Source organism: Trachemys scripta, chromosome 25 (assembly GCF_013100865.1).
Source record: "Trachemys scripta elegans isolate TJP31775 chromosome 25, CAS_Tse_1.0, whole genome shotgun sequence".
Taxonomy (NCBI): domain Eukaryota; kingdom Metazoa; phylum Chordata; order Testudines; family Emydidae; genus Trachemys; species Trachemys scripta.
This window is the reverse complement of record NC_048322.1, coordinates 5814408-5841954: the sequence shown is the minus strand read 5'-3', so window position 1 is coordinate 5841954 and position 27547 is coordinate 5814408. Positions and strand designations below refer to the sequence as shown.

At 62.8% G+C, this 27547-nt stretch overlaps 1 protein-coding gene and 1 non-coding gene across 5 annotated transcripts in view; both read right to left on the bottom strand.

The window, feature by feature from the left end:
• Positions 1-3204: 3204 nt before the first annotated feature.
• On the bottom strand, positions 3205-3286 carry TRNAS-UGA. Its single transcript has one exon. It is a non-coding gene; the product is annotated as a tRNA-Ser (tRNA).
• A 2897-nt stretch (positions 3287-6183) lies between these two features.
• Positions 6184-27547, bottom strand: part of PER1 (period circadian regulator 1) — a 21547-nt gene continuing 183 nt past the window's right edge. Inside the window, exons 1-23 of one of the 4 annotated variants that reach the window (XM_034757301.1) lie at positions 21457-23009; positions 18192-18524; positions 17689-17787; positions 17000-17154; positions 16681-16802; positions 16369-16570; positions 15919-15970; positions 14842-14984; positions 14654-14732; positions 14305-14411; positions 13589-13742; positions 13375-13483; positions 13149-13280; positions 12754-12862; positions 12436-12592; positions 12040-12167; positions 11398-11583; positions 10128-10334; positions 9529-10037; positions 8852-9017; positions 8397-8589; positions 7920-8070; positions 6184-6686 (exon numbers count right to left, since the gene is read on the bottom strand). In XM_034757301.1, the coding sequence (XP_034613192.1) occupies positions 6486-6686; positions 7920-8070; positions 8397-8589; positions 8852-9017; positions 9529-10037; positions 10128-10334; positions 11398-11583; positions 12040-12167; positions 12436-12592; positions 12754-12862; positions 13149-13280; positions 13375-13483; positions 13589-13742; positions 14305-14411; positions 14654-14732; positions 14842-14984; positions 15919-15970; positions 16369-16570; positions 16681-16802; positions 17000-17154; positions 17689-17787; positions 18192-18430 (3600 nt within the window). In that variant the 5' untranslated portion in view covers positions 18431-18524; positions 21457-23009 and the 3' untranslated portion in view covers positions 6184-6485. Of the gene's footprint in view, positions 6687-7919; positions 8071-8396; positions 8590-8851; positions 9018-9528; positions 10038-10127; positions 10335-11397; positions 11584-12039; positions 12168-12435; positions 12593-12753; positions 12863-13148; positions 13281-13374; positions 13484-13588; positions 13743-14304; positions 14412-14653; positions 14733-14841; positions 14985-15918; positions 15971-16368; positions 16571-16680; positions 16803-16999; positions 17155-17688; positions 17788-18191; positions 19023-21456; positions 23010-27547 lie in introns of those variants that run through there. The other 3 variants (XM_034757300.1, XM_034757298.1, XM_034757302.1) reach the window with 3 other exon arrangements.

Below are 27547 nucleotides of genomic sequence, written 5' to 3'. Positions count from 1 at the left end.
ATGGGGAGGAAATTCTGGGCTCCTAATGGTCTCTCTGACCCAGCAAAGAAAGCCAGGGCCAAAGTCCCGGCCGGCGGTCGAAACCAGCTCAGGTCCCGTTGGAAATACGGTGCCACTTTTACACGAGAACAAACCGGCCCGAGGAGTGGTGGACGGTCCGTCGCTCGGCAGCCTGGAGACCTTCCGGCAGATGTTTTAGCCCAGTGGGTCTCAGCCAGGGGTGTTTGTCCCCCTGGGGGGACGCAGAGGTCTTCCGGGGTCCAATTACTCAGCTAGAGATTTGCCTAGTTTTACCACCGGCCCGCTCCTTTCAGCCCGGGGCCGGGAGCCTGTGCGTGCCCGCTCCCTCACAACTCGATCGGGCCTCGGCATCCCGCATTTCCAGGGCCCGGCCCCGTCAGCCCCCCACCCCGCCCCCTTGGTGTCTCCGGCCTGTCCAGTCGCGCTTCGCCGGGTACTTTAATTAAAGGGTCGGTGGGCAAACCTATTAAAAGTTCTGCCCCACACGCTCGGGTGGGGGGGGGGGAGATTAAAGGGGGGGATTAGTGAGCCAAGGGGCAGCACTAATCCCCCGCCGCCCCCCAACCTGCCACCCTTGACTGCTCGCTGCAGCTAAGCCCCTTTGTGGCGGGGCGGAAGCGAGGGCTGCACATGCCATCGAGGGACCCTGGCCTCTGTCATGGGGCGATGGGGGGAAGTGGGTCAGAACCAGAACAACGAGGGGGGGGGGTCAAAGCCCAACCGGGATTTGTGCCCAGCCCCCGACGTTCTTCTCCCCAGTGCACTTCTCCCCAGAACCCGCACGTGGGGATCCCTCTATCTATCCCCATATACACCCATCTATCTATTTAAACTATCTATCCATCCATCCCCAGGCACCCCATCTATCTAATCTAATCTAATCTAATCTATCCCCATACACCCCCCTTATCTATCTACACACACACACCCTCTATCTAATCTATCTATCCCCATCCACCCCCTCTATCTACACACCCCCCCCTCTATCTAAACTAATCTATCTATCTATCTATCCCCAGACACCCTCTCTATCTGTCTATCTCTCTCTCTATCCACACCCACACCCACACCCTCTCTCTCCATACCCAGCACTCTCTGTCCCCTTTCAGAGTAGCGCCCCTAGTGGCAAGGGGGAATATTATGCCAATGAGGGGCAGCTTGTATGGGCTGAGCTCATGCACCCCTCTACCCCCCACCAGCTCCCTGTGCGCCACCCCCCGTCCCCCTCTACTTCATCGGCTCCCTGCCCCTCCCCCATCGTCCCCTGGCATGGGGTCTGCCTGTTTGCCCCCCGTGTCTCCCGTGGCAGGGAACCCCCCACATCAGGGTCTCTGTGTGCCCCCATTCTGACCCCAGGAGCTGTGTGTCTCCCCCCCAGCCTCCCGTCCCCCATGCCAGGGACCATGTACCCCCCCCCATTCCCCGCCTTTCCAAGGGCTCTGTGATCTCCCCCCACATTCCACCTCCGTGCTAGGAACGCTGTGTGCCCCACAGCCCTCCCCCCAAACTAGTGACCTCCGTTCTCTCCCCCTACCCCCACGCCAGCCTCGTTAGCCTCCTCCATTGGGCTCTCTCCCCAGAGCCCCGTTATCCATGCCAGCGACTTCCAGTGGCGGTGAGTCCCACAGGCTAAGCCACGCCCGGCGGTGCGGAAAAGGTCTCCCCGGTCTGTCCATCGAGAATCGCCCCACCACCACCACCACATCCATTCCTCCAGCCGCCCCCCCCACACACACACACCACCCTCGCCTGTAGGTTGGCGGGGGGCGGGGGGCAGCATCTCAGACCGCCACTTCCAGGGCGGGGCTTCTGGCTCCGGGCAGGGGGCACTTGGAAACGGGGCGAGCCAAATGACAATTAGCCTCCGGTGTCCTTAATGGGCAAAGCCCTTGACCCCCCCTGCTTCGGGGTGTTATTGGGGGTTGCAGAAGCCCCCCCCCTTATCCTAAATGACCTCCCATCCCAGGGACGGCCACCCGGGGCCCTCCTGCCCCTGCCCTATCCAGTGCGTCCCCTAGTGGTGAGCCTGGAGCGTGCGCCGTTACCCACCGCTGTTAGCGATAATCCCCAGCATCAGCCGCCCAGCCATCGCCCGCCACGCCGCGAACTAAAACACTCCTGGGCCGCCGGGGCCTGCATGCCAGGGCAGTGGCTCCCCCCAGCCTGGGTACCCGTGACTGTGTTCGCCACACGCTCAAGCTAAGGGTTGACTGGATGCCAGGACAAGACCGGGGGGATGCACCGGAGCTGAGGAACAAAGAGGCGCGACTGGACGTGCTGTGTGATGCCCCGGAGAGCCTGGGTTGGCCCAGAGGCTGGCAGGCACAACTGGGTGCAGACGGTGCAGGGTGGCGCGGTGAAGGACAGGCGTCTGCCACGGCTTCTCCGTGAGCAGGGCTCCGAGCCCGCCGGCCTGCAGGAAACGAGGCCCAATGCAACAAAGCTAGTGTAACGCCGCTGACTCCGGATTCACACGGGGGTGAGCGAGCGGGGAATCAGCGCCTCTAACTCCACTGGAGTGACTCCGGATTCACACGGGGGTGAGTGAGAAGGAAATAAGGCCCCACTGACGCCAGCGGGGTGACTCCAGATTCTCGGGGGGGGGGGGGAAGGGGATCAGCACCCCAGGCCTGGCAGGGGGCAGGCGGCATGGGGATTAGAAGCCCTCTGGCTCTCTGTGCCGTGTCTCGCTCTGGGTTGGACAACGTCAGTGGCTCGATCAGGGCCATTTCCAGCCACCGGCTGCAGACCCAGCCTGGCATCTCCGCGGTACCTCTGCCCTGGCCTGTCGGCGGATACATCCCTGCCGGTGTCTGGCTGGGGAGGCCACTCTGCGGGGATCAGGGCTCTGGCACCGGGCTCACGTCCACAGAGCGGCCCTGGGGGCAGGATCCCACCGGAGCTGGGGCCACCCCAAGTGGCGGGTTTTTGGCTGGAGAGTCGATGACGGGTTGGGTGGAAGGAGCGCGAGTCCTGAATGCTGACCATCCAGGGCCTGTCTCTCCGAGCGTCGGGGGATCCCTCAGAGGAATTTGGGGGGCATTCCCCATGGCCACAGAATTTGCTTTTCCTGGACCCAGCAGTGCCACCCACCCACAGGCCCCTGCCTGGCATTTCACCCCCGAAAATGCCCCGAGACAGCGAGATCTCCGGGCGTCGCCTCTCCGAGCAAAAGCAGCCAACCGCCGCGAGCAGGATTTGAACCTACACGGAGACACCCCATTGGATTTCAAGTCCAACACCTTAACCACTCAGCCATCACAGCTGAATGCCTATAACTGTCCTGCGTCTCAGTGGGGTCATTACCCAGCTATTGGCGTGAGACCAACTTCAGACAGCAAACTACAAAACCCTACTGCTCTCATCCCGGGTAAAACACAGACTCAGGGCAACCCAGCCCGGCCCTAAGACCAGAGCGGAAGAAACCCAGCGGCGAATGGCTTGCGAACGGGCGGCCGGCCGGCGGGCGAGCCCACAAAGCCAACTTTGGGGCCTGGGTTTCGATGCCAACGCTGGCTCGACGCCGGGGGAACGCCCCGGTTGCAGGGTTGATTGGAGGGAGCCGGCGAAGGGGAAGTATCTTTTATTGGCCCAACTTCGGGGGAAGAGGGAGACAAGTAGGTCCTGAATAAGCCGGCGGCATCGGAGCTGGGAGGCTAGAGAAGATGGGTGCCCCAGCGTGAATAGGGGGGAGGAAATACAGCGAAGGAAAACGGGCCTGACTGAAGACGCAAGAGGTAGGCCGGGCACGGGGTCATGCGGCCCAGCCATGCCACGGAGATGTCCTGGAAACAGGCAGGCCCAGGGACCACATCTGGGGAATCTATGGGGGCCTGCGTCCCCCCTTCCGCTGCCCCCCTCCCCCATATACCTGCCGCCCCCGTCCAGATCTACCCAGGGCAGATCGTGGCCTCCCTGTGCAGCCATGGGCTGCCAACTACCCTGCCCCCACCCCCGTGCAGTTTCTGTGACTCAGTTTCCCCACTCCCACGGTACGGCTACCCGCTAGCTGTGACGGGGTGAATTCCTCCCGGCCTGCGGAGACCCCGAGGGAGGAGGCAGGCTCGGGGTGTCAAATACGCGCTAGCACCACTGTGCCCCCGGGACCACCCGGAGAAACCCCGACCCGGAAACCCCGCGTGACAGGCGAACTCAGCCAAAGGACGGAGGCGAGGGGTACGCCGTGCCTGGGCTCCACTACCTCTTCCAGCCCGGCTCCCAGGCTTGACTCAGAAACCCCCTTTTTCCTGGGCGCTAGAGAAACTGGCACTGGCGGCACTGGGGAGGGGGTTTCGGTGGGCCTGATGGCCGGTCCCCGTTTGGGGTCACCCATCCCAGCCACATCGGGGCAAAGGGGAGCGCAGAAGCCAGCCCCAGACCCCGCCCATGGGGTTCAGGCCAGAGCCCGCCCCATACAAGGCTGGGGCAGGGTAACAGCTTGGATTCAAAGCCCCCAGTGGGGCGTTTCTGCCAGAAAACCGGCGCCAGCAGCCGGGGGGCCCTATGCCGGGCGGCCCCATGAGGCTTGGTGCAATCGTACAGGGAGTGATACAGCAGAAAATGACCTGGGGGTGCGCCTGTGGGGAGATGCCTCCGGGCATGGGGGCAAGGGAGGCCCTGCCCACCAGTAGCAGGAGGGGAATGTGCCCTGGGGAAAGTAACCAAACACCACTTGATCCTTATTAGGACCCCAGCCTCTCTCAAACTCCCAGTTACTACAATGAGCAGCGGTGATGTGAAAACCGGGCTTCAGCCCTGCCAGGAACGATGCCACCAGGGGTTCAGGCTCTTGGCAGACGCAGGCAGCGGTGGTCCCACGGGGGAAAGCTCTCCCTTCTCACAGCAATGGGCTCAGGCTCTCAGCAAACTCAGGCAGTGTTGGTCAGGAGGGGCAGCCCCCCTTTCTCACAGTGATGGGGTCAAGCGCTCAGCAGCCACAGATAGTGTCCTAGGGGGCAGCTACAGGTTCAGGCTCTTGGCAGACACAGGCAGTGGGGGTTACTCTCACTTGGCCCCCGGGGGCCACTACCAGGCTGTTGTTCTTCCCCGCCCTGTTTTGCACAGGGCCTTTGTAAATATGACGCACCGTCTCCGGGCCCTAGGCCCCCACCTCCGTACACTGGCACACCCACACGTCCCTCCACCCCTCCCGCCTCCGCTGGCGTGTGGGCTTGGTGAAGGGGGCTGAAGCGGGGCTGCCTCCATGCATGACCCATAGGTCAGGCCAGATTTCCCGGCTGATTCTTGCCTACAAGGCCCACGTGATTTCCCCCCACACACACACTTAATGGTGCTGGAGAATCCACCAGGGCCCCCGGGAAACAGGGCCAAGGGTTAATTCGGCTGGTGGTGAAAAACTCAGACGGTATTTCCCAGCTGAATCTCAAGAGTTTGGCCAGATCAACGAGCTCTCCCCGCTCCCATCTCAAACTGTTCCTTCCCCTACATGGGCTCCTACCATCTTCCCCTTTTAACCACTAACAGGGCTCTTGGGCGAACCCTCGGGCAGCCCACCTGGCAACAGGGCCCCAGAAAGGGAAAGCTGCCCTGCTCCCACGCCGGGGTTCCCATTCAGACATCCTTTCGGCCGCAGCCTGGCCCAGAGGACATACCTCGAGGGGGTCACTAACCTCCTGGGCAAGGATGAAAACCAGCCACGTTTGTGGGTACTGCCCCCCCCCCCCCCCCAGGGCAGGGGGGCACGTGGCTCAGAAACATCAGGGGATCCTGCTTTATGGGGGGCAGGCGCTGGGCAGCAGGCATGGCTCCCCCACCCCTGCCTGGGGGCAAGCAGGGTGGACCCAGGGGCACACCCTGGGAGGGAGACGGCGCCCAGGCCTGGGCAGACGGGCGTGGGGGAAGGACCAGGGGAACATGGCACCAGGGTCAGACCTTTGCCCAAGCAGACAAATCCCAGCTGGAGGATGGGATGCAAGGCTCAGGCCAGTGCCAGCCCAGGCCAGCGGGCACAGGCAGCTGGAGCAGACAGTTCCCACTGTGGCACAAGGAACGTGGACTCAGGAGGGGAGTGGGGGCTAGTGGTTAGAGCAGAGACTGCAGGCAAGTGGACAAGGTTAGGGAGCCGCATCAGGGGATTGGGGAAGCCCATGGCCCACACCACTCCCTGGGAACAGGGGGGCAGCACACAAAGGAGGCCTCGGCTCTTGCTGGGACGTCGCCGCCCACGGGGAACAGCCGTGGCTGCGGTTTATTGTCCCGCCTTTTCGTACAAAAAACACGTTCCAAAAATAAATACTCCGCCCTGCGCAGGGCCAGCCCCGGCCTCCGGGGGGCGCCTGCGGGCAGGGTAGGGTCCGGAGCAGGGCCCGGCTCGGCTCTGCACTCGGCCTGGCTGAGTCCCGGGGCCAGGGCTGGGCTGGCACTTCTGGTCCATCCCGTGCGGTGGCCGGCTCCGAGGGGCAGCCGGCGCTGCCTGGGAGTGTGCGGGGAGGCGGGCTGGGGCCTCAGCCAGCGTTCTCGGTGCCTGCCTCGGGCCGGGCCGGCTGCCCCGCCTCCTCCTCCTCCATGGCCATGTCTGGGCAGGGGGGGGCACTGCTGCCCTCCTCCATGGGCTCCAGCGTGGCGCTCAGCTCCATGGCGTGCGGCTCCGTGTCGTAGAGGGGCGCCAGGTGGGAGGCCGGGTTACTGCCGCAGTCCACACAGGCCTGGGGGAGAGAGCAGGAAAGGCGGGTCAGTGGACCTGGGGCACCCCTGTGATGTTGCTCTCCATAAGGTTTTATGGAAATATGCTTATGAATGTAACTATAAGGTAACTGGAATATGCTTTCTGCAAAAGGTCTCTTGTAAGGCAGCATAAAAAAGCTTATGATCTACTGCGTGTGGTCATCCTATGTATCATTCTTGTATCTGAAACTTTAAATATGAAGTTAACTCCGAGGTCCTATTGTAATTATGCAAAGTGTGGGTTATTAGTGGTGGTTTGGAAGCTTGATGGCTCCCGTTGACTAGAGCAATTGGTTGTAAATGGTCTGTTTACTTGCAAACGTTCCTGGGGGAGTGTGGGCCAGTCTCATAGGACATGTGACCACGTCACCTGATACTGGAATCCATCTTAAACCTGGTGCTTTTCCGTTTAGAAGGAGGGATGGGGACCCAGAGAGACAAAAGATTCCTGCCTTGGGCCAAAGCTAGAAAAGGGGGTGGAACCGAACAAAGGGGGCTGCCAGTCATGAGAAATCCCCTGCTTTCACCTGAGATGCCTGCTGGAGCTAACAAGGGCTGTACCAGGGGAAAGGACTGGACCCAGACTAGGAAGGAGTCTAGTCTGTGAAAGAAGCTTATTGGAACATCTCTGAGGTTGAGATTTACCTGTATTCGGTTTCTTAATGTATTAGGCTTAGACTTGCGTGTTTTGTTTTATTTTGCTTGGTAACTTACTTTGTTCTGTCTTGGAACCACTTAAAGCTTCATTTTTATACTTAATAAAATCACTTTTGTTTATTAATGAACCCAGAGTAAGTGATTAATACCTGGGGGAGCAAACAGCTGTGCATCTCTCTCTATCAGTGTTATAGAGAGCGGACAATTTATGAGCTTATCCTGCATAAGCTTTATACAGAGTAAAACGGATTTATTTGGGGTTTGGACCCCATTGGGAGCTGGGTGTCTGGGTGCTGGAAAGAGGTGACCTGCTGAGCAGTTTTTGGTTAAAGTCTGCAGCTTTGGGGGCGTGGACCAGACCTGGGTCTGTGTTGTAGCAGGCAGGTCTGTCTGACTCAACAAGGCCGGGTTCTGGAGTCCCAAGCTGGCAGGGAAAATGGGCTCAGAGGTAATCTCCACATATCAGGTGACAGTCCCAAGGGTGTCTCTGTGACCGAACCTGTCACAACCCCCCTACCCAGTGCCCAGGGAGCTGGGTGAGTCTGGACCCCCCTCACCGTGACATTGATGGCCTTGGGCAGCAGCCCCTTCTTCACCCAAGGGTGCACCTCGGCCAGCTCCTTCTTCTGCTCCTCCGTGAAGCGCGGCTGCTGCTTCTGCATCTCCCGCAGCTTCTCCCGGTCGGCCTGCAGCACAGCGGCCGCGGGGCTGTGGGGCACAAAGCGTCAAGGGGGGCGATCCGGGCCTGCCCCCCACCTGCAGCACTGCCCCCTGCCTGTCACCCTCTCCCGTGACCTGGTCAGCTCCCCGCTCGCTCCAACCCGATCACCCCCCCCCCACCCCCATCGCCCACCCCCCCCATTCCCCCGTCCCCCTCCCCCCCCGATCGCCAGCCCCAGTCACCTCCCCCCAATTGCCAGCCCTGTCTCTTCCCCTGACATCTGCTCCCCCCTCGCCAGCCCCGCCTCTGCCCACCAATCGCCAGCCCCGCCTCTGCCCCCCAGATCTGCCCCCCGGTCGCCTCCCCGCCTCACCGGTCGGGCAGTTGGTAGGTCATCATGACCTTCTCGTCAGTGTTGGCCATGAGCAGCCAGAGGGGGTCCTGTAGCACGTATTTGATGAACTGCTCGCCAGCCCCCGCCCCGCCCGGCGGCTGCCCTGCCCGCTCTGGCTCCGACAAGTCGATGCTGCCGAAGTACTTGCTGGTGTGGCTGCTTTTGCTGCTGGCTGTGCGGGAGAGAAGGGAACAAATCAGCACCAGAGGCAGAAATAGAACCCAGGAGTCCTGGCTCCCAGCCCCCCTGCACTAACCCCCGAGCTCCCACTCCCCTCCCAGAGCTGGGGAGAGAACCCAGGAGTCCTGGCTCCCAGCCCCCCTGCACTAACCCACGAGCTCCCACTCCCCTCCCAGAGCTGGGGAGAGAACCCAGGAGTCCTGGCTTCGCCCCCACTAAGGCTTTAGCCAATCCACTCCCAACCTGTCACTTACTGGTGCCGCTGGCTGAGGTGCTGCCGCCATTGGAGCCGCTGTGCATGAAGCCGCTGCCCGAGGTGGCCGAGCCGGTCCCGGAGCGCGAGTCCTCCTGCAGCAACAGGTCCAGCAGGTCACTGGAGCTGGACAGGGCGTCGTTGTTGGAGGAGTCCTGACCTTCCGCCTGCCGGAAAGGGGAGATCAGGACTGACCTGGGGGGCTGCATACACACCTCCCCCAACTCTCACCCTCCCCAAAAGACAGGGGTGGGGGCCCTGCCCGAATACACAGCTGGTGAGTGTCAGAGCTGGGGAGAGAATCCAGGAGTCCTGGCTCCCAGCCCCCCTGCTCTAACAAACCAGCCCCCATTCCCATCCCAGAGCTGGGGAGAGAACCCAGGAGTCCTGGCTCCCAGCTCCCCTACTCGAACCCACCAGACCCCACTCCCCTTCCCAGAGCTGGGGAGAGAACCCAGGAGTCCTGGCTCCCAGCCCCCCCACTCTAACCCACCAGTCCCCACTCCCCTCCCAGAGCCGGGGAGAGAACCCAGGAGTCCTGGCTCCCCGCCCCCCCACTCTAACCCACCAGTCCCCACTCCCCTCCCAGAGCCGGGGAGAGAACCCAGGAGTCCTGGCTCCCAGCCCCCGCTCTAACCCACCAGCCCCCACTCCCCTTCCCAGCGGGCGGCTCCTTACCAGACAGGTTTCTTTCTGTGGGCCGAGTTCGCTGGCCCCAGGCGTCCTGCTGGCCCTGCCACCTCCCGGCCCGGCCTGGCCGCCAGGCACCTCCTGCCGCTCGGCCACCTTGGGGGCCTCCTCCATCTGCAGCAGGTTGAGCTGGAGCGGGGAGCTGCAGTGGGAGTCGAAGGGGGGCGAGTTGGGCCGCTCGGGCGTGGTGGAGCGCGAGGCCTCGGGGGGGGCAGGCAGGCGGGGAGGGAAGTATGGCGGGGGCAGGACGTAGTTGGGGAGCATCAGGGCCACCATGGGGGCCACCAGGGGGGCAGGGAAGTGGGGGGCGGGCTCGGCGCAGGGCTGCCTGGGCGGGAAGACGGGCAGCACGGCGGGGAAGGGCAGGGAGGCGGCCGAGGGGGGCCAAGGGCCGGGGGGAGGCGGGGAGCCGGTGCTGTCGGACGCCTTGTGCTGCTTGACGCGCTTAGCCTTGGATTTGCCGCGCCGGCCGGCGCCCCGCCGCAGGCCACAGTGCCCTGCCGGGAGAAGACAAGGCTGGGGGTTAGCAAAGGGAGGGACGGGAGCCAGGCACAAGCCCCCCCCTCACCCCCGGATGCGACCCCCACCTGGCTCTGCGCCCGGTCCCTCCTGCCGGCTGCGCCCAGGCGGCATGTCGAAGACGTGGAGGCGGCTGAGCTCCTGGAAACGAGTCAGGAAAGCCTGTTCCTCCTGCTGGGTGTGCACGGACAGCACCTCCTTGGTGAGCCCCACACGGCGGTACTGCTCCCGGTCGGGGGGCGCGGGGCCGGGGCCCTCCTCCAGCATCGCCGTGTCTGGGGAGAGACCAAGGGGGGGGGGAGGGTCAGCTGGGGGGTGCCACCGCACGGAGCCACGTGCAGGGAGAAACGTTACGCAGTGAGCGAGCAGCAGAGCCAGGGATGGAACCCAGGAGTCCTGGCTCCCAGCCCCCTCCCGCCCCCAAAACCACCAGCCCCCACTCCCCTCCCAGAGCCGGGGAGAGAACCCAGGAGTCCTGGCTCCCAGCCCCCACCCTCTAACCACCAGCCCCCACTCCCCTCCCAGAGCTGGGGAGAGACCCCAGGAGTCCTGGTTCCCAGCCCCCCCACCCCCAAACCACCAGCCCCCACTCCCCTCCCAGAGCCGGGGAGAGACCCCAGGAGTCCTGGCTCCCAGCCCCCACCCTCTAACCACCAGCCCCCACTCCCCTCCCAGAGCCAGGGGAGAGAACCCAGGAGTCCTGACTCCCAGCCCTTCCCCCCACCATGCCATCAGTGCCCAGGGAGGACCCTGTGCGGGGGCTCCCCGCAGCCAAGGAGCTGTGCTTTGTTTGAAGACCGCCCCCCAACCCACCCCCATCCCAGTGGGGGCTTCACCGGCGACTCGGCCGCCATCAAGGAAGGAAACAAGGGAGGGAAAAAACGTGTCAGCGGGAGGCAAAAAAAAAAGGGGGGGGGGGGAAGAAACGAAAATCCATTCGGGGAGGGCCACGAATCCAGAGGCCGTCCCGGCCCCTCCCAGAGTCACCCGCAGGGGCGTCCTGACGGCAGGCGTGGGGGTAAGGGGGAAAAAGGCAAATTAAATACACACGGAGATGGGGGGAAAACCCAGCCACCCCCGCCCCCCGTGATGCCGGCGCGTCACGGAGCCGTGAAAGGAAGCTGTTATGGGGTGCAGGGGGAGCAGAGGCTGCCGGGGAGATAAGGCCCCCTGAATATTACGCTGTTACTGAGACGCGGCGGAGGTGGGGTGGGGGGGGGCGACGGCAGGGGGAGACCAGGCGGCTCGGCTCTCTGCCGCGGCCGGGAACGGGGCCGGGGAGCTGGCAGCCCCGGGCCCCTTCCGCCCGCCAGCCCAGCGGTGCTTCCCCTCCCGTACCCGATTCTGGGGCTTTCTTATCTCCCACGTGGACGATGGTACTGCTGAAGCTACACTGACTGGTGAGGGACACCACGCTTTCGGCTTTGCTGGGCAACGCCAGCGGGGCCAGCGGGGGTCCCACCGCCGCGGCGGGCTCCTCCTCCTCCCTCCTGGACCGGCTCGGCAGCATTTCCTCCGCCGCATCTGTTCAAAGAGACAACGAGGGGTTAATGAGGGGAGACAGGGGGGGCGCGCCGCAGTCCCGGGGGCGGCACGGGGGGCGGGCGGGGGGGGGGGGGGAACATCTTCCCGGGTCGTTTTCCCATAGGGAAAACATGGCCACGACACCAAACATGCCCCAAATCGTTTCGATTTCAAGGGAGTTTCGGCGTCGGGAGCTGGCAAACTTTAACACACGGACGGGAAGGAAGCATTTCGAGGCGGTTGAAGGGTGGGACGTCAACGGCCGTGAAACGTGTCTCCCGCTGGCCGAATTTCAGCTGTTTTTTCCCTGCTGGGCCGATCTCAGTGCCCCGGGCTGGCGTCACGACCCCCCTCCACCAAGCCCCGTCAGCAGCAACAGGGTAATATCCAGAGGGAGCGAGAGGGCGGCAGGTGGACCGGGGAGAGGTGAGGGGAACAGGGCAAGCGGGACGATACCTTTGGCTAAGTCGGCCGCCTCCCTGCCTGCCCGTTGTTTGTCGTCGTCCGAGTTGGAGGAGCCAGTGTACGAGGAGGAGCCGCATTTCCGCTTCACCCGGCTGGGGATGTTGCAGCTTTCCAGATACCTAAAAAAGCCACAGGTCCCAGGGTTAGCGGGGACAAGAGATCCTTATATAACCAGCCGCCCTGCCCCAGAAGTGGCCGCATCTCAGCGCCAGGCAAGGGGTCCCCATGTAACCAGCCGCCCCGCCCCAGAAGTGGACGCATCTCAGCGCCGGGCGAGGGATCCCTGTATAACCAGCCGCCCCGCTCCAGAGGTGGCCGCATCTCAGCGCCAAGTTAACCCCCAGTGTGGGGAACGGCTCTGAGCTGGGGTTCCCGGCCTCTGCTCACCGGATGATCCCGTCCAGGCAGTTGATCTGCTGGTAGGAGTAACTGGAGGGCTCCTTCTGGCCAGACTCCTCGGAAGCGCCCACTTGGCCCGGGCCCCGCTGCACCTCACACGGGGCCTCCCTGCCCAGCCCGGCGCCATCCTGGGGCGTCTCCAGGCCTGCAACGAGGGGGGGACCCGGTTCAGCTGGAGCTGCCCTCGATCCGCCCCCCACCCCACCTGCGTCTCCCCAGCGACTGGGGGTGAGCAAAGAGGGGCTGGCAAACCCACCTCCCCTCCAATCTGCCTCTCCCTGGGCGCGGGGGCCCCAGGGCTCTCACCTGCGCAGGGGGGCTTGGCAGCTGGCGGCTTGGCGCGGGACTCGATAAACACCTGCTGGCCCCGGTTCTTCACCATGTGCACGTCCTTACAGAACTGCTGGAAGGTCATCTGGGGACAGGAGGTGGGGTCAGGGAAGCGGGAAGGCCCCCGCCCCCCCGCTCTCACCACTGGGACCCACTCCCCTCCCAAAGCTGGGGAGAGAACCCAGGAGTCCTGGCTTGCAGCCCCTTCCCCCTCCCCTCCCAGAGCCAGGGAGAGAACCCAGGAGTCCTGGCTCCCAGCTCCCCTGCTCTAACCCACCAGCCCCCACTCCCCTCCCTGAGCCAGGGAGAGAACCCAGGAGTCCTGGCTCACAGCCCCTTCCCCCCTCCCCTCCCAGAGCCGGGGCTCTTACCGGCCTCTGGGCCCTTGTCTCCTCGGCGGGGAGGCCATTGCTGTCGCTGGAGGAGGCCGCGCTCAGGAACTGCTCGTGGGAGGCGTTGCTGGCCATGCTGCAGAGCCCCATGGAGCCGTTGCTGTGCACAGGCTGTGGGGGGGAGGGAAGCGGGGGGGGGGTTAGCACCTAGAGGGAGGCGCCTCGGTAGGAGACGATGTGGGGCTAAGGAGGGAGCATGACCCACCTGAAGGAGCAGCCGATGGATCTGCTCCGAGAGCTCCTGTATGTCGGGCTCCAGCGGCCGCATCTTCAGTGCCTTGGGGGCCGTGAAGACGTCTTCGTTAAGGGGACCCCTGTGCGGCGGGGGAAAGAAGGGTCAGTGCGAGGCTGGGCGGCCCCCGATACCGTGAGGCAGCCGGAGATCCCTGGAGGCGGGCGGGGGGGAGGACGGTACTCACGTGCGCACTTTGTGGCGCCCCATGACGAAGGAGACCTTGCGACTCCAGGGGTTGACGAAGCTGGACCAGCTGGTGTCGATGGTGACATACTCGCCGTTGCGGGTGCAGAAACGGAGCGGGGAGTGGTCGAAGGGCTGCCCGCCGTGCTGGAGAACTAGGGGGGGGGGAAATAAGGATCAGTGTCTGAGATACACACCCCCTGTTCCCCTCCCAGAGTCGGGGAGAGAACCCAGGAGTCCTGGCTCTCAGGCCCTTCTGCCCACGGCCTCTCTAATGCAGGGAACTGACTAGGTAGGACACGGCCAGATGATGCCAGTTGGTGAAAACTCCCCAAGGCCAGGCTGATCTGGCTGGGGGGGGGGGGGGGGAGGAGAATTGCTTCCTGACCCCAAACCTGGCAATTCTTTGGACCCCAAGGAGAGCTAGCCCCATCACCCAGACAGCTAGGGAGAGGTTTTATGTGCCAGCTAAGGTCACCAGCCCACCCTGGAGCTGAGCTGTGACGTTTCAAAGGAAGGTGGAAAAAAGATCCCTGAACAGATTTTGCCAATTGCACATGGGGAAGAATCTCCCTTCCTGACTCCCGGCAGGCTCCAGGCTGAAGCCCTGAAGCATGAGAGTGGATTAGAGTCAGCGTCCGAATGGGGAGCTGCAAATGACACTCACCCTTTGGTTCTTTCCCCCCGGCACCCTTGGGATTCCCCCCACCCACTCACTTTTTTTGTGGATGGCCAGCATGAGCGGCCTGTCCTCCGGGTGCAGGTAGAAGAGGACGGGCGTGCCAATCAGGTCCTGGGGGAGGTAACCCAGCAGGGGGGCAGCCCTGGGAAAACAGACAGGCACCGTGAGCTGGCATCCCTGGGTGGGTCCCGCCGCCCACCAAGGTCCCAGCTTCGACAGGCCCCACTGCCCAGCTACAGACAAGCCTGACCCAAAGCCACAGGACGTTAGGGGGCGGCGCCGGTCCGCTGGAGACCCTCCAAGCCTCGCTGTGCTGCTGGGGGGCAGCCCGGATAGATAGAGGGTGTCTCCCGCCCCCACCCCGGGCTCGGCCAAGCTGCTCACCTCTCGTCCACGTCCTGGAACAAGCAGCTGGGGGTGTGTCTGGTGGTGAAGATCCGTTTATCGGGCGGGATCCGGGGAGCTGTGGGGAAGAGACACGGGCTGGGGTTAGGGGCACAGGGCCACCTGCTGGCCAGGCAGAGGGAGGAAACTGAGGGGCCCCCCGGTCCTGTTCCCCTGCCCCAGCTCACCTTCGTAACCCGAGTGGATGCGCTCGGCGATGAGCAGGCAGCAGGGCTGGCCCTCGGCGCTGTCTGCGGGGCGCACCTTGGCCAGGTAAGGCGTGAGCCGGAAGGGGAAGTAACACAGCTCCCGCCCACGGGCATGGCCTCCACTGAGAAACAAACGCCTGCAATAAGACCAGAGGCCAGAGGAGACCGGGACCAACCAGCAACGACAACCGCCAGACCCCTCTGCCCCAGCCCCCCGGCACTGCTGCCCGCTGCCCGTCCCAGCCCCCAATCCCTTCTCCTGGGTCCAGCTGGGAACACGGCACGTGGGGTCCCCTTCCCCGTCCTAGATCCCCTAGGCACTGCTGGGAACACGGGGTCCCCTTCCCCATCCCAGATCCCCTAGGCACTGCTGGGAACACAGGGACCCCGTCCCCGCCCCAGATCCCCTCCTCCTGGGTCCAGCTGGGATCACAGCACATGTGGTCCTCTTCCCCGTCCCAGATCCCCTAGGCACTGCTGGGAACACGGGGTGTGGGGTCCCTTTCCCTGCCCCAGATCCCCCCCCCTCAGGCATGGCTAGCAACACAGGTTGTGGGGTCCCCTTCTCAGCCCCCAATTCTCCCCCTTCCCAGGCACAGTTGGGAACATGGGACCTCTTCCCAGCCCCCTGCCCGGGAGCTGCTGGGAACATGGGGCATGGGGTCCCCTTCCCTCCAGATCCCCCAGCTTCCAGGGAGCTGCTGTGAACACGGGGTGCCCTGCCCACGCCAAAGGGAGCGAGTGGGAAGAGGGGACGCAGACAGGGTGAGCCTGGCTTCCCCAAACAGAAGGGATCTGGGGCTCGCTGAGATATTCCTCCCCGTTCGAGGATTTCCCGTCTCACAGCCTGGCCCGGAGGGAGCGAGAAGGCGGCAGTGGAGAGGCTGGGATGTGGGACACAAGGCCATAGGGGGCTTGGCACGGCAGAGGGAAGCTGGCTGGGGTTTGCAGCGTGGGATCTGAACGCCGGGCACAGTCCAGTCCCTAGGACTCCCCCAGCGCTGCACCCCCCACCCCGTCCGAGACGACACCCCGCCTGCCGCAGGTGGAACTCACCTGATCCGGCAGAAGACCGATTTCTCTTGGGTGTAGTCCACAGCGGCAGCAGCTGGGGACAAGGCCAAGGGGTGGGGGGTTAGTGGGGGCTGGGAAGGCTCTGTGCCCCTTCCAGAGCTGGGGAGAGAACCCAGGAGTCCTGGCTCCCAGCCCCCCCTGCTCTAACCCACCAGCCCCCACACCCCTCCCAGAGCCAGGGAGAGAACCCAGGAGTCCTGGCTCCCAGCCCCCCGTGCTCTGACCACTAGACCCCACTCCCCTCCCAGAACTGGGGAGAGAACCCAGGAGTCCTGGCTCCCAGCACCCCCCACTCTAACCCACCAGCCCCCACTGACCTCCCAGAGCCGGGGAGAGAACCCAGGAGTCCTGGCTCCCAGCCTCCCCTGCTCTAACCACTAGATCCCAGATGAGAAGACCCTGGCCTCAGAGCCCCCTCTCCCAGGCACTCACTGGCCGAGGTGCAGGCGCTCCAGGAGGGCAGGTGGAAGGGGGTGGTGGAGCCGTAGAAGATGCTGACATCCTGGGGGGCGAGGAACTCGGCAAAGTTGGTCCCCTTGAAGACGTCCCTCTTGCAGTGCAGGACGAAGGCCGCCTGGTCCGAGATGTAAAGGATCTTGCCCGTGACAAAGGAGACGGCCACGGCGAACGTGTCCTGCGGGGACAGGGGGCAGTTGGGAGGCAGGCAGGGCACCAGGGGAGAGGAACAGGGCTGGCAGCGCCGGGAGGTATCCCGGGAGCCAGGCGGGGGGTGGGGGCACTCACAGGGTTCTTTAGGGTGTACTCGGAGGTCATGCCCTCCAGCTCGGCGATGGTGTAACTGGCCACATCCAGGTGGCAGGGCTGGTTCTCGTCAATGGTCCACTGCTGGTAGTAGTCGTGGCTGGCTGCAGAGGGGGAGGAGAGCCCGTCAGCCCTGAGAGCATGGGCTCGCCCTGCCCACCACAGGCCGGCCACAGCCCAGCCGGCCCTGCCCGGCAACCTCCGCGGTACCACAGACAGCGGGCGGCTGGGTCCCTTGGATCCCGCCCCGGGGGCCCTCGCCGGGGCACCACGCCCCCCCAGCCCCCCCAGCGCCCCCTACCTTGGACCTGTTTGACACAGGACAGCGCGTACTGCAAGGTGGCCAAGGTGCCCGACTGGCCCTTGCCGCGTTTCTCCGAGGGCAGCCGGATCTTCATCTCCTTCAGCGCCTTCATCAGCTCCTTCTGGGTCTTCACCCGCGCAGACTGCTCGCTGCTACAGGGGGGAGGGGAGGGCGGTGAGCCACCGGGCTACAGGCCCGAGCTCCCCACCACCAGCCCAACACCCCCCCGCTGGGGGGGGCAGCCCCGCACCGCCCAGTTGCAGGGAGGGGGAAGGAGTTGCCCAAGGTCACACTGCGAGTCAGTGGCAGACCAGGAAGAGAACCCAGGAGTCCTGGCTCCGAACCCCACCTGCTCTAAGCACTGCACCACATTCCCCTCCCCGAGGCAGGGAAAGAACCCAGAAATCCTGGCTCCCAGCCCCCCTGCTCTAACCCACCGCACCCCACTCCCGTCCCCGAGGCAGGGAAAGAACCCAGGAGTCCTGGCTCCCAGCCCCCCCTGCTCTAACCACCAGCCCCCACTCCCCTCTCACTGGTAATTCTGCACAGTCTGGCTTCTCCAGAGGGGAGAGGAGCCGATGAGCGTCAGCCACAGTGCAGAACATAGTGTGTATGGGGGGACTGGGGAGGATCTCCCCTAGGGCCATGTGCCCCCCCCAGGCCCCCCACCCCTTGTGCTCGCCTACCTGCAGCCGCTGGTGGAGGGGTTGTCCTGCTCGGAGCTGGTGCTCAGAAGGCTGTAGGCGATGGAGCTGCTAGGGGGAGACGGGCTCTGGGAGTTGGTGCTGCGGGGAGAGAGATGGGGGCTGGTCAGAACCGTGGCCCTGCTGCCCGGCTGGAACGGCAGGGAATGTGGGGCACCCCGAGGCAGACCCAGAGGGGCCGCCCAGCCCTTCTGGTGGGGGGGGGCGGGGAAGAGATCAGAGCGAGCGTCCCAGGCCCCCATGGGCAGCCCCCCACCCCCAAAATGCCAGGCACTAATGGGCAGAGGGGCCCCTCCTCTCATTCCCAGGCTGGGGGTGCATAGACCACACCTCTCACCGTGGCATCCCGGAGCCTAGGTCACCCTGACCTGCCTTCTAAACACCCCACCGGCCCCACGCCCTTCCACGCCCCCGGATGCCGGGGTCCGCCAGCCGGCCCAGCGCCCCTCCATGCCCCCAGACGCCAGGGTCCGCGCACCCCCTACCTCTTGCTGCTCTCTGTGGTCTCGAGCAGGGCTGAGTCCTTGCCGTTCCCGCTGCTGCTGCGGTCGCTGCGCAGGGAGTCCCGCCCGCGCGACTCGGTGCCGCTGGAGCCGTTGCTGTTGGCGTCCATGTCGTCGGTGGCCCGGCCCTGGGCCCGGGTCCGCCGGGGGGCTCCGGAGCCGGCCCCGCCCACACTTGCCCCCTCGAAGGGCGTCTGGCCTGGCTCGCAGCCGGTGCTCATGATCGGGGAGGAGCCGGGGACATCACCCAGCCTGCGCGGAGGTGCAAGGTTCGGGGCTAGAGACAGATCCAGTCAGAGACGTCGTAGGCTGTACCTATGAGAGCGGAGAGAGCTGCGGTTAGAGGCACCAGGCCCCCACCGACTCCTAGGTCCAGCCTGCCCCAAGGGGCTGCAGGGGGACCCCCCTCCCTGGCTCCTGGGGGGTCGATTGGCTCCGACACAGACCTTCCATCCGCCAGCCAAGCAGCCCCCGTCGGCCTAGGTCCAGCACACTGCAGGGAGCTGGGACATGCACTGAGCAGGGCCAGGGGACAACGCCCAGGGAGACGGAGGGCACGTCCCAGGCCAGCTGTGCCCTCGCCAGCTATCAGCACTGGGCCAGGGTTTCGGCTGGCTCTTACCACTCAATTCACCCCCCATCCCCCGAGCCCAGCCACCCCACGTGGTGGTGGGTGAAAGGAGCTCTCCATCAGACCCCATGGCTTATTACTCATCAAAAATACACTGCTAAGGGACAAACGCTGCCCAGAGCCGGGGAGAGAACCCAGGTGTCCTGCCTCCCATCCCGCCCTGCTCTCACCACTAGCCCCCACTCCCCTCCCCAACTTCGGGAGAGAACAGAGAGTCCTGTCTCCGACCCCCACACCTCCCCCACTCTAACCACCCGCCCCCACTCCTCTCCCAGAGCCAGGGAGAGAACCCAGGCGTCCTGGCTCATAGTCCACGCCTCCTCTCCGCTGCATCAATTCCAACCGCCAGGCCCAAGCCCCTGGCCATCAGTCAGGCAGGACCCTGGGACACAGCCCGGAGGTGCAGGCCCCGAGCCCAACCCCAGATGTCAGCCCCTTTCTCCCGAGCCCGCTGGAGCCGGTCACATGGGGCCCACAGCAGTGCAGTGAGCTCTGAGCCCAGTGAGCCGCTGTGGGTCTATTTCAAGCACCAAAGCCGGCCTATTCTTAGCGCAGCTGTTTGCTCTCAGCCTCTTATTGGGCCTCTTTTCGCTCGGCCGGTAAGTTCTCGCCACCCGGCTATATTTAGCAGCCCGTCCGAGAGACAGGGAGCTAAGCTGCTCTGGGCCGGAGCCAAAGGTTTTGTAAACAGAGAGTCGGCAAAGACGCCGCGGAATGAACTGGATTCGCCGATTTCGAGGCCGCGAGATCCGCCCAGACCCCACGGCCGTGCCTATAAAGAATCGCCCATTTCAAATGGCCTCCTCTGCTTTAGCTACCAGCCGGGACCTGAGCACCACGCTCCACGTTCCCCTGGCAACAAGAGGCAGCAATGGGGGAAGTCAACAGGCGGTTACCAGAGAAACTGGGAATTTGGTGCTCGCGTCCTGACAGATACGTACAACAACAAATGGATTTTAAATTTTTTTAAATGCTTCTTTAGACAGACAGACATTGGGGACAGATGGATGGATGGATACTTTTACTGCTGGATACCCAGATCTTTTGGGTGTGGAAAGCAAGAGACCTGATCCCACAGTTAATGGAACCGAACAAAAGGTGCGGACCACCTCAACTCCTGGACCAGGATGAGCTGTGTGGGTGCTCAGCTGTTTTGGGAAGGGGAGTCTTTATATTTAAGGGGTGTCAACACAGATTTGAGGAGCTTCACTTTACGAACCCAGCTTTGGACATTTTGGCCCAAAACGTTACACCGATTGGGGATCATTCGGTTTACCAAGCGCTTGCCTACACCCCAACTGGCATGGAAGGAGCCAGGGGGGTGAGTGACACGAAGATGTTTAAAAATAAATAATAATCGCACCTTGATTCAATAGCCCCGCATCAACAATGAGAGAAAATTAAAGCTCAGAGTTGGCCCTGGAAAAAAAAAATCTACCTTTTCTAAAAACAACACTAAACCTAACACGTGCCAAGATATCACACACACACACACACAGGCAACAGCTGCAAACACACACAGCAGGAGGAGAAAAACACAACAGCTACGCGCACACACACACACACACACACACACTTATTTAGCAGGGAAAGGCGTTCCTAAGTAAGCGAGCCTTGACCTGGCTGCGTCTGCAACCCAGATACAACCGCCCGGAAGGAGCTGTGTCTGTCTACGCCAGAACCTTGCACCAATTTAATTTAAGGGGAGGGATTTTTAACCGATTGACACTGGTGCAAAGGGCTGCACGGACACTTTTCCGGTCTTCGCTTATCAGTAGCTTCTTGAAACCAAAGATCAGCCAAGTCCCCAAACCAGCCCCCGCCCCAGGGTTTGCACCAGCTGGATTCAATTGGTTTATAACCTGATTTAAGTGAAACCAGCGGCAATGCTAAAAAACAAACCCAAAGGGGTAGGGGGGAGGGAAATGACTGGTGTCTCCCAGCGAAGAGAAAGTAAATTTCAGCTCCTGCCTGTCTGATAAGCTCAGGAAAGAAGGAGTCAAAAACACAGACTGACTCGATTTTAAACGCTTCGCCCGGAAGACTTTCGAGACCCATCTCCAAAACAAATCAAGTCACCCACGACCCCGCCCCCCCATCCCAAGACGGTTACTTCAATTCCCGCCTCCCCAAGTTACAACTCTCGCATCCTTTTTTTCCCCGGTGTTTATGACACATTTGCTACAAGCGCACCGGACAAACCAGCCGCCCGTCTCGCCAAAGCAGGCGGACGCATCTCCCGCGCTGGCTTTCCACCCCCTGCCCTGGTGGCGTTGCAAAACCTCGCCCTACATAAAAAGAATATAGCTTTCCAGGGCTAATTGGCATGCCAGTGACAAAGACCGAGGGCAGGGAAACCGTCGGCTGACACGCCCTGCCTTGGCAAAGCGGGACAGTTGGAACGACTGCTCCCTTTGCACAGAGAACATTTTGTGCTGGCAGGACAGATCCCTGTGTGTCAGCACCAGCTGACCTCTGGGGCGGAGCCCACAGCCCTAGATCCGAAAGGCTGTGCAGGGGGAGGGAAGGCGACGAGAACAGGGGAGCGCCCACAGCCGTCAAGGGGGGCAAACGCACTGAAATCTGGGGAGTCAAATCAACGACTTTCACACTCACAGTGACAGTGGCACGTCTCTGGGGTTCTGCCTCTCTTTGCTGCTGCAAACCCCACCACGGCCGGCCGGCTTCTCTTGGCTGCCCAGGGCTCCAGGGTGCATCCTCTGCAGCCGGGTGCCCCCCAAATGCCACCCGCGCCCGGTGGCTCCGGCAGAGACGCTGCCCCCAATTGTGTAACGCCCGGCGGCCTCGCCATTGGCCGACCGCCGGGTGATGTCAGTGCCGTGTTACACAGCCCCGCACGTGGACCGTAGTGCTGCCACCCCAGGTTCCGGGGCGGCTCTCATTGGCCGAGCGGGCCGACCAATGGGAACCAGGTCTGCCTGCATAATCAACCAGCAAAAGCATCAACAAACCTCATGCCAGCTGCTGGCAGGGCACCAAAAAAAAAAAAAAAAAAAAAATCCGATCAGGGGAAAACAGAGCCAAGCAGGACGTGCCAGGATTTTTGTTGTAAGGCCCTACAGGGCCGGTAACGAGGCAGATTTGGGAGGTTTCCCAGCCCAGGAGAATTTGAGATTTCCCACATTTTCCCATGTGAGAAATTTGGAAAAATTTTTACAAACTGGGGGGCTGAGCGGGGAGACCTACAATTTAATCCAAAATTTTCATCTGGATCCTTTCTAACCGTGTCACCCAATTTCCTTACCTTGGATCCACCACCCAGACCTTGGGGGAAAAAAAAACCCATTCCAGAGATGCCCGATCGAATGGTTCACGGTCAGCAGCTCATAATAAGGAAGGGGACCTGTTGGGGCAGGACCCAACTAGTTGGGGGTTTGTACAGCTCCAAACGCATCTGGGGCAGTCAACAGGCGGATGGCAGGCCAAATCCAGACCGCCAGGACCAAAGAGTCACAGATGGCCCCAGGAAGGTGGGAAAGACATTAAGTAGTAAGCAGCAGGCAGGAATGCCGGCATTGGTAAATATTATTTTCTTTGGCAGATAAGAGATCCACGAACAAGAGGTGCAGGGAAAACACTGCCTGAGCACGGAGGCACAGAGGGGGTGAAAATATTGACTCTGGCCCACGCCGGCTGATAAGGCAGCCGCGATCGCGTCCCCTCCGACGCAGCTTGCTGATAAATATTTGCGTTGTTGGCAAAGACGAGGAAAGAGGAGCACTCAGTGGGCGCCCCAGAGCAAACCCTCTGCTCCCGACACCCCGACGACAGCCCAGCGTCTGCAAAGCCAAGCCTCGCCAGGGCCAGAAACGGAGAGGATCTCAGCCCAGCGAGCCGCGTTTGGCCCGAGCACTTGTATGGTCCCCACAGTACACGAGCGCCGCTCGGGCTTTCAGGCATTTATCCTGGCAACCCCCGGGGGAGGCAGGGCAGGGCGATCACCCCCATTTTATAACTGGGGAAACTGAGGCATGGACTGGCGGCACAGATCTGAGACCCCCTGGGCAGGCTCTTGTTGCAGCCTCCCTGGACCCCGATCTCGCCACGTCCTGTTCTCTAACTGCATGCACTGCGGGGCAGGGGCTGGCTGCCCCAAGACACACTAGAATCACAGAATATCAGGGTTGGAGGGGACCTTAGGAGGTATTTAGTCCAACCCCCTGCTCAAAACAGGACCAATCCCCAGACAGATTTTTACCCCAGTTCCCTAAATGGCCCCCTCAAGGATTGAACTCAAAACCCTGGGTTTAGCAGGCCAATGCTCAAACCACTGAGCTATCCCTACCCCCTGCAAACCTGAGCTGGGGGGGGGGCACTGTTCTGCTACCATCTCCTGCCTCAGTTTCCCTATTGCACCATGGAAAAGGAGCGCAGCCACCCTCAGTTTCCCTTGCAGACGGCTCTAAGGCCAAAGGCCTGGCGCTCCCGGGAGCCCGTTTTGCTACCGATGGGAGGCCCGGGTCCCCCACGTCAGTCCTCAGCCACGAGAAGCGCCCGCAGGTCGGGAGAGGACGCCATCTAGCCCCCTCTTCTCCCCGCCAAGCCGCTCAGCGAGCCCCCCTCTCCGCCGGCTACATTGTTTCCCACCGCCTGGAGACGCCCCGTTCATCTGCAGGGCCATTCTCCCGCCACCCCCGCCGGCCCTTTGATGCAGGGCTCTGGAGAGCGGTGGGCCCCCTGACCCAGCCCACTCAACAGAAACTCAGTGTTCCTGCCGGGGGTTAATTACACAGGGCGGGCGAGGGGATGACAGAGCCGGAAGGGAATGAATGCTCTGAGCAGTTCACTGCTTCCCTCACAGAGCCCAGGGAGAGAACCCAGGCGTCCTGGCTCCCAGCCCACCCTGCTCTAAGCACCAGCCCCCCCCCCCCTCCCAGAGCCAGGGAGAGAACCCAGGAGTCCTGGCTCCCAGCCCACCCTGCTCTAAGCACCAGCCTCCACCCCCCTCCCAAAGCCAAAGAGAGAACCCAGGAGTCCTGGCTCCAATGCATCTCCTGCACCTGGTCAGCTGTAACCGGAGCCCCCCTGAGCCAGATTCCTGATATAACCAGGTCACCCGCTCCGGCCTGCGGTGACTCCATTCACAGGGGCCCTTATGTAATTTTTCCCAGCCAGGTACCCGCCTGGCAGCTCCTTACACAACACGCCAGCCCCCCGGGGGGCTTTCCAGGAGCCGTGGCGGCGTCACCAGAGCAATGCACCCGTCATTGGCCTGTCCCAGGGGGGTGGAGGATGTGGGGCAGGCATAAAAGCGCCCAAGCTCTGCCCAGTCGCCCGCCCCAGGCTAAGTTTGCCGTGTGGAAATAAACCAAGGCAGAGCGCCGGGAACACTGTGTTCTCTTGGCTTAACCACAGGCTGGTCGGAGCCAGCGACTCCCTCCCCTGCTCTCACATGCTAATTTATTCCTTGGCTGCTCCCAGAGCTGGGGAGAGAACTCAGGAGTCCTGGCTCCCAGCCCCCCCTGCCCTAACCCCTAGCCCCTGCTCCCCTCCCAGAATCAGGGATCCCCCACTTCCAGTAGACAGACATGCGCTAGCTCGCTGAAAACAGCAGTGGAAGGGGGGGGGGGGCAAGAGTATGTCTGGGTGTGTTTCTTGCCCATCCGTTGTATACAGCTGGTCTTAGCATGCTCCAAGCCGCAGAGCAGACGTGCCCCAGGCATCACCCCTTCTTTCCCTCCCACCCTCCCCCAAAACCCACTCCGGCACCAGCCCTGCCGTCGGGCCTCAAACCGACAGCAGCCCAAAGAACCAGGACTCATCTCCGGGGGACGAGCTGTGGGTACGTCGGTGGGACCATAGAACGGACAGCAGTGGAGCTGGAAGCAGTCCAAGGAGCCCTGCACGTGGCAAAACACAGCACAGGCACCCCGCCCCCCCGCCCCGCCCACACACCCGTGTGCCAACAAATACCAAGCGCTCCAATAACCTCTGCCCTACTGTATGTTTTATTATGGCAATCTCACAGGCTGACACATGCCAGGGCTAGGGCAGGATTGCAACATTTACAGTAACCCCGACACGCTGGCTCTTTCCAAAACAACCCGTGACGCACAGAAAGCTCGCCAGCGTGCTTTTAGCCGGCCCGGCGCGAATGGTCCTCCATTTCCCGGCACACGCAGGAGATTTGGCGTCCCCAAACACGGGGCAGAATTTCGCTGGCTTTGTGCAAACTGGGGGGCTAGCACCACACGATGGGGCTCTCTCCTGGTCATCCCGAGCTGGACAAAAGCAGGAATTTAGGAGGCGCCTGTTTTAGGAACGGAACCGATGGCGTTTAATTCGGGCCTGGCGGGCGGTAAGGCTCCCAGGAAGAACCCTTGATCCTCTTGACGGCCCAGGGCATGGATGTTCTCAGCCGTAATCCGTATGCCAGCAGCCCATCATCGGCTAAGTGGCTTTTTTAGCCATCCGTCCCCCGCCCGGTGTGTACTATTCCCCCCGCCACACAAAGGTCAGAGGGAACTGGAAAATCCAGGGCTCCTGGCTGACAGACGGGACTCCTCCTCTTTGGGCCCAGGAGGGATCGGGACGGAGACTCTTTTCAGTACCAAGCTCGGAGATTTCCCAAAAAGAGAGGGGGTATTTAACAGGCCCAGTAACTGGCAAGGAGCACAGCCATGGCAAGGAACGCGAGCCCGGCTCCTCCGGGTCCCCAGGGAGCCTAGTTACCCCGAAAGGCTGCAAGCCAGGACTCCTGGGTTCTCTCCCCAGCTCTAGGACAGGAGTGGGGGCTAGTGGTTAGAACAGGGGGGCTGGGAGCAGGACTCCTGGGTTCTCTCCCCGGCTCTAGGACAGGAGTGGGGGCTAGTGGTTAGAGCAGGGGGGATGGGAGCCAGGACTCCTGGGTTCTCTCCCTAACTCTAGGACGGGAGTGGGGGCTAGTGGTAGAGCACAGGGGCTGGGAACCAGGACTCTTGGGTTTTATCCCTGGCTCTGGAAGGGGAGTGGGGTCTAGTGGGTTACAACGGGGGGAGGGGAAGAGCCAGGACTCCTGGGGCCCCGGCTCAGCTTTGCCATTGTGCGCTCCTGCGTCACTACCTTTGACGCGCGCGCGCACACACACACACACACACACACACACACAAAGAGAACAGCTCACGCACAGAGCAAGGCTGCAGCAGCAGGACCGGGGAAAGGCACAAAGAGTTCACGGCCCAAACGCGCCGGGAGCCTCCCCGACATGCCGCTCTCACGGGGCTCTGGGCCCGCCAGCCGAGGGGGCGGCGGGGGGAATAACACAATGACTCAGTCGCCGCCGAGGCGAACCTGCCCCTTTCAAAGCCCGGATTACATAAGCCACTCGCAGCGATTATGAAAGGGGCCCACACACACTTGTCAGCCCCAGCCACGGGGCCCAGCCAGCTCCCTGGCTCATCGGCAGGGGGGTTCGCTCCTGTTCCCCCCGCATTGCGCGGCTAGCCAAGTGTGGGCTGCTGAGATGAGCTAGCTCTAGGATGGGGCACAGGAGTGTAGCATCACCGTCACGCCCCCTACGGGAGCGGAAGTGGGGGGGGGAGACCCGGGGACCCACCCGCTGCTCAGACCCCACAAGCCCTGTCTGGGAGCCCCCCACGGCACCGTCAGTTCCCAATGCACCCTCATCAGCCCATCCCCCAGGCACAACTCCTAGCAACTCAGCATGCCCCCGGCCCCCCGCACAGAGCCTCCTGCTCCTAGTGACCCCCCACCCGCCCCCCATCTGTCATGTCAGTAAAATTCAGGGGAGGGGGTGCAAAGCTGTGTCAGGGGAGGGGTTAATGGGCTGGTCCCATGCCGGAGGGGAAGTGCCCCCCGCAGCACCTCCTCCCACAGACCCCCAACTCTATCCCCCACAGATGCCCTATGGGACCCTTGCCTCCATAAACCCAGGACCCCAAATCCCCATGGACTCCCCCCATCCTCTACATAACCCCCAGGCCAACCCCTCCCCATCCTACAGGCACACTTAAACCCCTTCCCCTCCCCATGGATGCCCCCCAATAGATATCCCAGACTCTCTGCACTAAGGGACCCCTCCGGGCACCCCTCCGGGCTAACTCTGCCCCCCACAATAAAGGATCTTTCCAGCCACCCCTCAGCCCTATGAAATCCCCCAAACCCCTTAGCTCCTCCCCTTATGGACCCCCTCATAGCCCCTCTGCACCCCTATGCTCCCCAGCCTCTCTACCCTATGGGACCCCCAACTCTCAAATCCTAGCCTCTCACACAGCCCCTCTACTCCCTCACCCTAGGGACCCCCAGCCTCTCTGCCCTATAGGTGGCCCCACAGCCTCTCTGCCCTACAGGACTACCAAAGCCCGCCCCCCAGCACCTCTCTGTCCTATGGGACCCCCACAGCCCCCCGACAGCCTCTCTGTCCCACAGGACCCCCAACTCCCAGCCTCTCACGCAGCCCATCTACTCCCTCACCCTAGGGACCCACAGCCTCCCTGCCCTATAGGTGCCCCCACAGCCCCTCTGCCCTACAGGACCCCCCACAGCTCCCCCTCACAGCCCCCCTGCCCTACAGGATCCCCACAGCCCCCGTGCCCTACAGGATCCCCACAGCCCCTCATTGCCCCTCTGCCCTCCGGGATCCCCATAGCCCCCCCTCACATCCCCTCTGCCCTACGGGATCCCCATAGCCCCCCCTCACAGCCCCCCTGCCCTACGGGATCCCCATAGCCCCGCCTCACAGCCCCCC